Here is a 12,797-nt window from a genome sequence, read left to right on the forward strand (position 1 = left end):
AGTTGCTTCGTTTGTTTAGATTTAGCAATGTAGGATGATATTTTGTATAGAGATCTGATGGCCCTTCCTACTTGCATATTGAAAATGGCCTGTGGCCACTAGTTCAAAAGCCCCCCTATGAAAGTTTAAGTCCAGAGCATTTGTGGAAAATTTGATCTTGGCTATGCCATCGACGCTGACAATAATTTTTGAAAGGCCTCAAGAACAAAGCTTTCCAAACAACAACAATGGTTTCACTTGTAATAATATCTGGACTGAGATTGAGTAAGCCTGAAGAGTCAATGTAGGACAAACAGGTTCGGTTCATTATCTTGAGGTATCCCTCATCTTTAGCGAGTACTGCTACATCAGATTAAGCTTATTAACTCCTTAAACAACGTAGGATTTTAATAACATTTTAACAATAATACTGCATCTATAATATCATGAATGGTTAATTGAATGTTCAGATAACACATGTGCGGGATTACTTTAATAATCAGAACAGAGTGTTTGAGAAGGTTTTCAGCAAGCCAGAGGCCGTCATACTGTCTCGTCATTTGTAGACTACATGCTCTTAGGAAACTTTCTCTACTTACAAATGAAGGCGTAAAAAAGAATCATATTTAATCTTCATGAGATACGCATGATATTTATAATATCTATAAGCATTTTTTAACTACCACAAATCGTATCTTCATACTTAGCATTCACCTTGGCTAAAATTTATGTGCCAGCTAAAAAATATCAACATGGTCGTTGTCAATTAAAAAATCATTAATTACCAATATATAAAAATAAACTTTATAATTTTACACTAATTTGATTATTTTATTTGCACTCGGTACATTTTAGTCCATGTTTGTATGTTAAATGAACAAATGTACAAACATATGAAAATGATTTGGATGGGCAGGACAAAATAACAATTTTTCTTTCAGATTTTATTAATGTTAACCTAAAATCAACACACATTGCTAAGCCTTAAGCCCTATGGCCAGACTATACTCTGTATCCAAGGCAGGAAATGCGAGATGCGAGTGTAGACCACTAGATCGTCCTCTCCAACACAACCCTTGCCGAAGGAAGCGATGGAAGCGACGCCAACTTGACTGTACATGCAGTAGGGATTTTTAAGTTTTAACTGCAGAGGCGAACCGGGTACAATACTTGGTCTCTGTACACATATAACAAAGTAAGACTTAAACTTAAAATTCAACTATTAAAATTAAAGAATAAGGTATTTAAGGTTTTAAATACCTTATTCTTTAATTATGTGTAGGTATTTAAGGTTTTAAATACCTTATTCCACATAGTTAAAAATGGTTAGAACAACATTGTATATAGTTTGCATTTATATAGACTAACTCTAGTTTGTTCAATGTATCGATTCTTTAATTTGTCTTTAGATTAATATAATTTATGGAAAACGATTTTGTTAGAAAATTTGATCTTTAAAAAGATTATAATGAAAAATGAAATGTTTTTATTGGTGTGTAAATTTTTATTATAATAATCCTACAGAAACTATAAACGTGTACTTATATTTTATGCTATTACAGTTTGTTTATTGTATTACAGTTGTGATATTACTACTTAATGATGATGATGACTCTTATAAATGAGTAACATAAACGCCAATCATTGTTCAAGTTTGTCCTGTATGATTTGTGTAATTGAGTATCAAATACCAAACATTGCGACAAACTTTTCCATTTATAATATTAATACGATATATGACATTCAGGGAAACTATAAATGTATTCCATACTGACTGGTAGCAAAAACCCGATAAGGGGGTAGATTTTATTGCACAAAAATAGTCTGCATGTATACATTTATTATTTGTTTGGTTTCTTTTAAAAATTAACAGTTGTAACATTTTCAGAAATTATTGTAAACTACATTTTTATTAAGTACACAAAGAAGGAAACACGTGATAGAAATACATAATAAACAAAAACGAATTACAAATGACATATAAACTTACCGCACAATACCTTCTTGAAGCACAGACTATAAAATCCTCCATATCTCCATCCTTAAGCCGAAATTTCATGCTTGTTGATAGAGGAAGAGTCTCATTGCATTGTTTTATATCCATATGAAATTCATGCAGAGAATCTAGTAATTCTCCGTCTAGAACAAACGAGCCAGATGTTTACTGTATACTTGAATAACTAATTGTAAACGTTAAATATAAACATATCTTGAAAATTATATTTGTGATCTTTGGAGCCTGTTTAATAGAAGTACAAGTATTAAAGGTCTATAATCAAAATGTGTGAATTTATGTGTAATTATAGTTATTATTGAGAACTTTAGCAAATTAAAATTACATCTTGTACGAAACCCCATTGGCATTAAAATTATAACATAGTTATGAGGACCTACACATATAAGGAAAGATTCAAAATATAATAAAAGGAAATGGCAATGGCTCACTATTGCCTCACGGAAAACTTATTTATGACAAACTATGTGAATGTCTTACTGGAAGTAACGAAGAAGAAGTCGATGTTTCGAGTTTGCTTTGCAGGTGTTCGATGGGCACATTAACTGCATCATGTATGGTAGTTACACAGCTTAGATGAATTCTTCCATTCGATAGAACCATCTACCACAATTGTTGGAAAAACGGGTATGAAATGCCATATAATCTATTTATAGATATAATAAAACGCGTCAGCTCATTACTAAACACTGAATCATATGTAACACATGTGAGAAAGAAGACACTGTAAGGTGAGATATGACTCTGCACCAGCTTTACGGGTTGCCTAATGCTTTGCGAGCTCCATTGGATTATCAGATGGCTGCCTAAAACTACACCGACATATTTTGAAAATGTAAATTTAAAAAATGCTTCCACGTTGTCTGAAACAGAAAACCTAGATGATAAGAAAAAAAAGAAAAGAATGTCTTATTTTACCAGGTGAAGTTAGGGCTAAGAAGCCCTCTCTAACACTTAACCTGAGGACCAACGGCTTAAAGGTGACTTCCGAACCACCACCAATGGCGGTCACCTATCCAAGCAGCGGCCACGCTCGACGTTGCTTGATCTGGTTATCTTGCGATAACCGCCGTATCCGCTACACTGCGCCATTGGCCTTACCTCGATTGATAATCTAGGTAAGGTATATAAATAGTATAGAAAAATATAATATGAGGGAGGGTGAGGGGCGCTCTTCCTGGAAAACGTGGCATTCATGAACGATGTAGCCCCAGTAGCTCTTAAAATGCTACTCTACCCGGAAAAAAGTAATATAACTGTCTCAGAGAACCGTAAAGGTGATTCCCTTGAGGAACTGAAGCGAAAGAAGGAAAAAAACTATTGATTAAAAGAACTGCCTGTCTAGTTGCATACCGTGTTAGCTTTAAAAGAGGTTTCCTTATCAGAGTAGAAGAACGGATTTTAGACTATTGGACAAATAAGCAAGTAGCAATTTCCGTGTAATATACAACGCCCTGCGACCACCATGCGTCTTGTGGCAGCTTAGTATTATATGAATAACAGACTAAAATACATGGAAGTTGACCTTTAAATTCCTCATTTCCTTGTAAATACGTGTTTTAAACTATAAAGTACAATTTATACTTACCATAATTTATATCCCAGCTAGTAGCGATGGCACTAATGTTGGAGGACTGATGGTCCGGCTGGAGACATATGGGTCGTATGAAGGGGGAGAACTGCACATCTCTATCAAGTTTGTAGAGGGCAATGTCGTTGTAGACACTGGGCAGTTTGAAGTTGGGATGACTTATCTTTTCTACGATCTCGTAACGGACGAATGGTCTCTCAGGGCCCGTCCTTTGCTCTCCCAGGCGTGCCCATCTTGCCGGACCCCTGAGTGTGAAAATGTTGGTTTTATTGTTACCCCATTTGTATAAATTCATACGGTGTATAAATAATTCATTTCAAAATGTAGACTCATCTTGGACACATTCCAAAGCATGAAATACTAAATTTATTGCAGAAAAGTTTGAAAACAGCAGATATTACGAATTAAGAATTTACAAAGCTTTAATAGTGTATATATATATATATATATATATATATATATATATATATATCCATGATAGGTAACTCTGAAAGAAACGTATATTAATAACCATCGGATTTATTTTAAAATTTAGAATAAGTTTACAGGGCATGGGAAAGCAGTTGGTTTGATGTAAGAAGTAAATATTATCACTATCCTATTACGTAATGACTATATAGAGAGCTGAATATTCCTAAAGATAAATATTAGTTATGTAATAGAACATTTTGGTGTAGGGCAGCCAAACTAACAAACCCAGAAGAAACCTAAACTTAGACAGCAAAAACCGGTGATGTTGTAGGTATCTTGGTAACTCCACGGATGTTCAGGAGCGACATGTTACTAAATGAAAATATCGAAATATTGGAGTATAGCGTTAACAAATGTCTGCCTCACTGTGAAGAGCTATCTCAACGAATGTTACACCATTCCTACAATCGATGTTGGTCAATAAGTTTCAAATTGATTAGAGATAGTAGTAATATGTGTCAATATTTTAAAAGGAAAATACGGAATGGTCACGTCACCGGCCACATAGTCCTGGGAATTGAATTTTGTAATAGATTTTAAAACAATTTGCTGAAGAGATTTAAACAGAGCTCAGAACTAGATGACAAAGCTATAATATGCGGTAACAGAAATAAAAATGTACAGATATAAGATAATTCCAACACTTTACATTGAAATTATGGGTAACTATTATGATAACGATGAAAACACAAAATAAACACTGCAAACAAACTAAATCTTTTGTGATTAGCAATTAGTAATTAATTATATAGAAAGTTTCATTAATATATTACCAACTTATAGATGTTTTGTTTGAACGGTGCTTTTTTCAAAGTTTTCACTTATCTTGTAATGTCATTCATAAATTCGGGTTTATAACCGGAATATGCGCTCAACATGGGAAGGCAGACTCAATAAAGATACTTGCCTATTAAATAATAATCAAGCAAAGAATTTGTTTATCTAAATAATAAAAGTATTTTAACTTAAATCGTGGAACGATTGATCAATAATAAATTTAACAAGTATTTTTCTATCTATTAAAATCATTATTAACCATGTTTAGTACAAGATGAATGGCATTGCGAGTATGTCTGAATGCATGGGAAGTTATTTTACTATTTTTAGAATGAAATATTTCTGTTGTAGTGAGGACATATTACCCACGATTGTTTCAGTGGTAATTATATCGAATTAAAATTAAATCAGATTTGTATACCCGTGTGCCACCTATCGTAGCATCAATTTAATATGCCAGACACCTTTATGGACGTGTACTCAACATCTTCTTAAGTTTCTTGGTGATATTGTAAATGTTAGCAATGCATACAGGACAAAACGACATGAACTAATTGTTGTAGACGTTTGAAAATGATAAAGTTGTTTTTGTGAGACAAAAGGTCTGGAAGAGCAATAGCCTGCATTCAAAGCAGTATTTTTCAATATTTCAAAATATAATAAATGAGTTCTAGAGTGCAATTCGCAATGCGCCAATATTTAGAACGTGAGTCTAAATAAATCCGTTGAACGTCGATCATTAATCTTCCACACGCCTGATTTCGGTTTTAGCGGTGAGACTGAACACTCCTGGCGAGAATACTAATCGTTTATCACGCGTTATGTCTGTCAATTGCTACTGACGGAACTTTGAGAGAAATAAGGAATTAACACACTTGGATTGTTACCAAGAAATTATTGGAAATTCTATTTGTTTGTCGATATTTCATGACAAAACAAATTTATATTGTCAAAAAAGGTCTCATAAACCAGGAATACAGATTATTTAATCTAGATTAAATCAATCATGGATATAGATTAAATTCAAACGTGTTGTTTCGTGTTGAGGAATCCATCAATGAAGTTTGGGTACTTTGGTATTATCCGTAGGCCACTATTTTTGAAAGAGCTTAACTATATTACTAGAAAGAACAGACTTTATTTTTACTGTAAAAGTTACGTGTCATTATGACGATTAGTTCTTCTAGTCAACTAAAGGGAAGCGAGGTCGGCGGGAAGGAGCTACTCTTTCCCTATCTACTATTTGTTATTGGACTATACTCTATAAGTAGGTTATAATAGATATATACTACTAACTGCAAAGTTATAAAAAACCTTTATGAGCGCTCATGGTGACCGGAGATTTGCACCCCGCACTTCTGGCATAAACAACATTCCATCTTGATTGTAATTGTACCTATGCTCTTGATCACGTGAGTGCTCGTATACGTTTTTTATGTATAGTACAAATGCATATATTTACTTAGATATCCTAATAACAAATCTACTAATAACAAATAGTAGATGGGGACAGAGTGAGCTCACTACCGCCGATATCGCTTCTTCTGAGAAGCAGAACACAAGAACGTACAGTCTGTAATTTTCACATAAAGTTTGTTCTTTCTAATAATGTAGTGTTTTATTAGAAAAATTGTCCCTTAAGTAGTGGTCTCGGGATTATATCAAAGTATCGAAGTTTGTTAAATTAAGATTAATATAATTGTCAATAGCCATTTGGTTCGATTTGGTCAGTTCTACTCAGTTGACTGGTGAGTGCAGATCTCTTGTGACCTGTTTTTTGTAGCTCAGTTTTAATAGTTAATGTTTAGTTCTTATCAAGTGCATGTTCAGAGTTAATGTGAGTGTAATAGACACATAACATGGCTGTTGTGGTTTATGACTTATGCGTGTCAAGCTATGGCATGTTTTGTTTAATTTAACCTAGATTGTGATTATGTATTAAGTTAGTCATTTACCTGAGGAAGATATGAGATTGCAGATTTCGAAAAGTAGTGTTACTTATTGTATTGTATCACTGAACAATGGAAAGTGTCCGAAAACACATCATAAAAAATAAACTTCAAACAAAGAATCCTACCACATTATTCCAGTACTGAATCGAAGGCATTTCTGAAAGAGACATTACTCAGATATTGTTAAAAATTACGACAAGTCCATAAACTTCCTGCTATGAGTCTCAGGTGCTATAGTGCTTTGGAAAATTGCCTTTTCCTATGTCTCTTTTAATCAAAACCCTCCTTGGACATTAGCCAAATTCCTTCAACAGTTTTTGAGATCTTGAGCACCTGGCAAAAGATTTTGTGATTAATTTGTATTTGTAAGATTACATAACTTTTTTGTTTGAATTTGGATATACACAAAACAAAAAAAAAAACATAAAATAAAACCAGTCAAAACTATAACTTTTTTATTCTCTTACCCATGGCTATTATATAAAATATACCTGATATATGACTACTTCTGTTTGAAAAATATCACGTCTCAAGAATATTACATCATAAATGCTCTCACTAAGTAGGCTACGCCCTTCGATTTTGAGTATGAAACTTACATTTTTTTTAAAATCAGAGTTGTGGGCAAAGGTGAGGACATATCTTTCACTTATCAGAGTACCAATGCTCGCCCAGTGTATGGAGGACTCGTTGCCGTAGCCGATCTTCACCTGCGCAAAGTAGAGGCTATTTCATTAAGTTGTTTGCATCTGAAAATACAGAACTATGAAGAAGAAATTAACGTATATATGAAATTTCATTTTTGTTAAAACATAATCTATCCATATTTTTCAAACCTTCTTCTCTCAATTATCATGTTAAAAGTGACATATAAATAACATGACTTTACAAAATAAAAAGTACACGATACAACTTCGTAACTTCAAACCAATCCTTCACTAAAGAATTCAATAGCAGTAGTAATGCTTTCATCTTTTAATTTTTAAATTATCATAGAGAAAATGATTCATATTGGTGTAGTCAATAATTTGAGCGATTACTGAATATGCAAACATTAATATGTTAAATATTTTTATTCATACAAGTACAGCAGTTTTTCGCTGTGATGCGAAAATCTTCAATACTTATGCTTTATTTTATTATTAAGAGTGACTAAGGAGAAATGAGAATTACATACGAGACATTTTTGATAAAGAAGAAGTTTGTTACTTTTCAATGCCGAATTAAAATGACGCTGAACTGGAAAGTGGCTGAGTTTTATACACGTTGCAGAAACATGTATTATTTAGCTATATTTTAAATCAATTATTTATTTTAATATTGTTTCATTCAATCTTAGCTTCAACAAGTCATGCCGTCTTCAAAACACACTACTATATTTTTTAAGGAATGGAACTCCTGACCTCTCAATAAAAATGCTGTGGTCTCAATCATTGTGCACAAGATGATATCTTTAGTGATGGTGAGGAACTTATGAGTAGTTAAAACTTATACTACGATACAGTTACGATGATAATTCTAAACATAAAGATTAAAGAGAAGATCATCAGTTTCACACATTTTCGAATAACTTTTATCAGGCAGTCTCAGGCAAGTCTCATTGTCTTTTGGCGAGAGCAAACTACTCACCATGTGGGGATAACGTTCCGTTTCATCATTGTCAGTAATTAATTTCTCAATGTTTTGCAGGCACGTGTCGTATTTAATATCATCACCAGTCAAAACGTCAGTTGTCGTCTCGTACACTGACTCTGCATATTTCTCGCACACTGTTAACCAAACCAGTTTAAAAAAATAAATAATATATAACACTAACAACTAATATCAAAGTACTAATATCATAATAATATTTATTTAGAACTAGCAACTACCTGAGCATTGCGCGTGATTTCCTATAAGAAGGTATAAAAGGTACGTCATAGGCATATCCTATATAAAGGGCTTAATACACATTTCTGAATATAAGTATGGTCACTGAAACATATTCCAATCTCCTGATTTATTTCAGAAGGAAGGGTCTAAAAGTTAAAAGATTTATGCTTTGGAGCCCTGAAGGCGTAGAGTAAAGTAGTTTTTATCAATACAAATTAAGTATACAAATATCTCTACATAATTCCATAATATTTCAATGAAATTTACATTATTTATATAAATATATAAAAGTTAATATATATATATATATATATATGTGTGTATATGCATTTGTGACGATTTCAGTCACAAATGCATTACTTTAGGTAGGTCTGATGATGCATTATGTAGAGTTTGCAATGTTGCCCTAATTAACAAATTGGATACTAATTTTATTTGAAAAGTCTTCTTCGGTTAATAAGCAGCTACTTCCGATCATTGTAATTGAATGTCTAAAGAATTTTCGGAAATAGTAGTGATATCATTGATGTTGCGATGAAAAACATATTTTCTTGATTTATCATACACAGGAGTAAACAGTGTTCTTTAGTAGAAAAGTGTATATTTACATTTAAATAATTTTCTTCCGGTGTAAGATATTTTCGTAGTATCGTTTTCCGGACAGGAAAGTTTGTCTAAAAAGTCTACTTTGGTCACAAAGAAGCTACTTCCAACCATTATAATTTACTTCTTGTTCAAAGTATTTCGAGTACCGGTGGTCTGTCGAGTCCTTAATACGCAGATGTGTCAAATTTGACATGTCTAGAACACCCGGATGTTTAATATATATATATATACACACACATATATATATATATATATATATATATATATGTATATATATATATATATATATATATATATATATATATATATAACTTTTCTAGTATATATTTAACCCTACGGGTGGTTGATCTCCTGGAATATAATTTTGTTCTTCTATTTAGGTAATGAGGAACGTGTGTGTCAAATTTCATATTTATAGGATATGAAATAGTTGTAAAAACTAAAAATCCAGTTCATTTCGTGATTGTACCACATTTCAATTCCTAGGTTGTTGATCGAAATCGGAGAAGTGAAAAACAAAATATGGATCTTTTATGCGTTGCAACTCTATTGAAACCCCTTTTGCTATTCATAAAAATACTTTAGTTTTTATATTAAAGTCATAAGGCATATATATGCCAAATGTAAACTTTTTAGGATATTAGGAAGTTGGAGAATTAGTCATGAGTGAGTGTTTTACCTCTTAGACATAGCGATAATCAAGATAAAAAATGTGTGTTAAAGTGTAGAGCTTATAATTGATCATTAGGTAAGTTAATTTGACAGTGTTTCTTATGAAAATCTACAAGAAAAAAGGTTAATCCTAGACCCACCACGTTCAGCACTTTTGTAACGATCTCTCTCTTTTGTATTGCAGATTTTTTACTGTCTAATGTGTACTTTTCTGCCAATGTATTATGGTTTATAATAATAAAACATAAAATGGTAGCTGTAAAGTCAACACTGTTTCGTATCTATCTGTTTCGTAACAGACTTTCTCCACCACTACTTTTACGATGTTAGTAAACCTGTTGTAAATTTTAAGGTTTTAAAGCATCACTGCATAAAACAAATCGAATTTAGTAATAACTATAATGATGTAATATCGACATATATTACCATAAATATATTACTCACTCATATTAATCCCAAATCTCTTAACGCTTGAAATTCAATTCACCTATCAGCATGCTAATGCAAAATTATTATTAAAGTATTAATCATCATACAAAACGACATATTTAACCAATGGCAACTTCCAGTTTCTGTATGGGTGACACTGAAATTTCTATTATTTATGTGTCTAAAGGTTAGTTATAAGTATATAAAACATGAACAGTGAAACTCAGGTATCGTTTCGGTGACACCTGTGGTTTGGAGAGCTATTTCGGTATTCTTGACATGCATCCCAGAATTGGATGGAAGTTTGGATATAATAATATATTCTTGGACTGGTCGATAAAATCCTAATAATATTATAAATGCGAAAGTACCTTTGTTTGTTTGTTTTCCTTTCACGCGTAAACTACTTAACTTACTGTACTAAAATTGTACATGGACATTCTTATGGTGCCTGAGATAAATATAGGCCTACTTATATTTCTAGAATTCCTCCGGGCTACGCCCCACTGGTCTTTAAAGTAGCGAAAAATGCCATCTTGGTCTATAAAGTTGTGTAATATTAGTAGAATGAGCCTGTCAAATATAATCAACTGTTCTGTGAAAACATTGTTTATTATTTTCAATTTGTTTACATTTATAGTGAGTGAACGGAACTGAACCGTGGAAGACGGGGTGGTTCCCCTCAGAGCAGCTTCTGAAACAAATGTGTTAAAGACTGCTGGAGAGCAAAGCATCATTGTATTTCAGCATACACTTTAGTGCTGGGGAGAATGGACATACAGGTATACTGAAGTGATAAACAATAAAGAAGATGTACATGGTAGGCGAAGTTTGAGGATAGACGACAAGTCTAGATGAGTAAAGCGTCTAGAAAAGGTCACCCAGCAATGCCGTGGGGTGTCTTAGATTACATTTATAGTGAGTAAAATGTCTAAAGAAAAACCATAATTTTTCAGTTTTAGATTTCAGCAATCAGGTAAGTACTAAAATTCCTTATATAATGTCTTAAAACATAATAGGGTCAAAATTAGACCCTAAAGACTCCCTTTAAAACAGTCGACAAGAACTATGGAACATGAAATTTTGCTGTGCTGTTTTTTTTTAATTAATACAATTGGTATACAATTACAGCTCTAAACGTTCTAAGATGTAAAAAAACTTATTATAAATTTAAAGACTGATATAAAACTCATCTTAGTTCTCTTTTGACAGAAGTAAGACTCTCTGATCAGTGATATATATATTTTCTTGATAAAGAATGAAAACAAAATCAACTATGGAACAAAACATACTAAGAAATAAATAAATTATAATGGCCATAATTATAAGCTTTTCGACGTACTTTCTTTATTGTAGCAACAAGGCAAACTCAACATTAGTGTCAGAAGTATAATTCACCCAAACCAGCAGTGATCATAAAAATGCTACGCCTACTAAATTGCATGCAAAACAGCGGGTAACTGCTAGCAGCACAGATGTACGAGACAACGTTGTTAAAACTTTTACTATACATTTAAAGAGTGTTGTAACACTTATCTCAAAATGTAGACTTCTCAGAGCTGTGTATGTATATATATTTTCTTGATCGGAAGACAGACAAAATAAGGTTCGGAACAAAAATACTAAGATCGGAGCAAATTTAAATGACAATTCATATACACACTTTAACATATTTTCTTGATCGAGGGAATAAGATAACTACAACATTGGCGTCGAAAATATATTCATACATGTTCACAAACTGCGAACCCACGGATAATTCTGCTAATTATTGTTATAAGCCTAAAGTGAGTAAGACTTAAAGATAATCTAAAGTATGATGATATTTAGGCATTACAGTCTCACCTCATTTGAACCACTTTTTAGAATCTCTGCAAAATACCTATTAAACGTATAAGGACGTTTTTGATTATAGCTGTTTAAAAAGCCAAACATCTTTACGATATTTTAAATCATAGCAAACTCACTATACAAAGCAATTTTTTAGCGTATAAAAACCTACTTGAAATACTATTTTCTAATTTTGCTGTATCAAACTTTAGCATTATATTTAATACAGACCATAAATAAATTTTATTTTGAAGTTTAATAAATCCAGGGACAAGAAGATAAAGTTTTAACATTATTAATTAGATTCGTTTATTTGCGATTAAAAAAGAAGCACCTAAAGTTCAAGGATGTAATATTTTATTATCTGAGTTCTATATCTAATCATATATAAACATTCAGAACGGGCCACTCACCTTTATGGAGATCTGTCTCTTTGGTTGATGTCACGCCCCAGCAGATACTCACCAACACGAGCACTAATGCTGTTCCTTGTGTTCTCATCAGCATGGTGTACTAACAACTGATATTTCTGCAGCACACGATATACTGTATAACCAGTTGCAGTATATGAACTTGACTTTCCGGGTTCTGTAGCACTTGACTG

The 12,797-nt window shown here is 32.5% G+C and overlaps 1 protein-coding gene across 2 annotated transcripts; it reads right to left on the reverse strand.

The window, feature by feature from the left end:
* Positions 1-908: 908 nt before the first annotated feature.
* On the reverse strand, positions 909-12,797 carry LOC124371604 (serine protease snake-like). Of its 2 annotated transcripts, XM_046829953.1 has the most exons (5): positions 8,414-8,549; positions 7,384-7,494; positions 3,582-3,829; positions 1,970-2,118; positions 909-1,156 (listed from the first exon to the last, which is right to left on the reverse strand). In XM_046829953.1, exons 2-5 carry the CDS (start codon positions 7,422-7,424, stop codon positions 971-973), a joined length of 624 nt encoding a protein of 207 aa, XP_046685909.1. In that variant the 5' UTR covers positions 7,425-7,494; positions 8,414-8,549; the 3' UTR covers positions 909-970. The 2 variants fall into 2 exon arrangements, with proteins under 2 accessions (XP_046685909.1, XP_046685914.1); XM_046829958.1 differs by lacking the exons at positions 909-1,156; positions 1,970-2,118 and adding an exon at positions 12,607-12,797 and having other exon boundaries at positions 3,650-3,829; positions 8,414-8,553.

This window comes from Homalodisca vitripennis, chromosome 1 (assembly GCF_021130785.1).
Source record: "Homalodisca vitripennis isolate AUS2020 chromosome 1, UT_GWSS_2.1, whole genome shotgun sequence".
In the NCBI taxonomy this organism is placed as follows: domain Eukaryota; kingdom Metazoa; phylum Arthropoda; class Insecta; order Hemiptera; family Cicadellidae; genus Homalodisca; species Homalodisca vitripennis.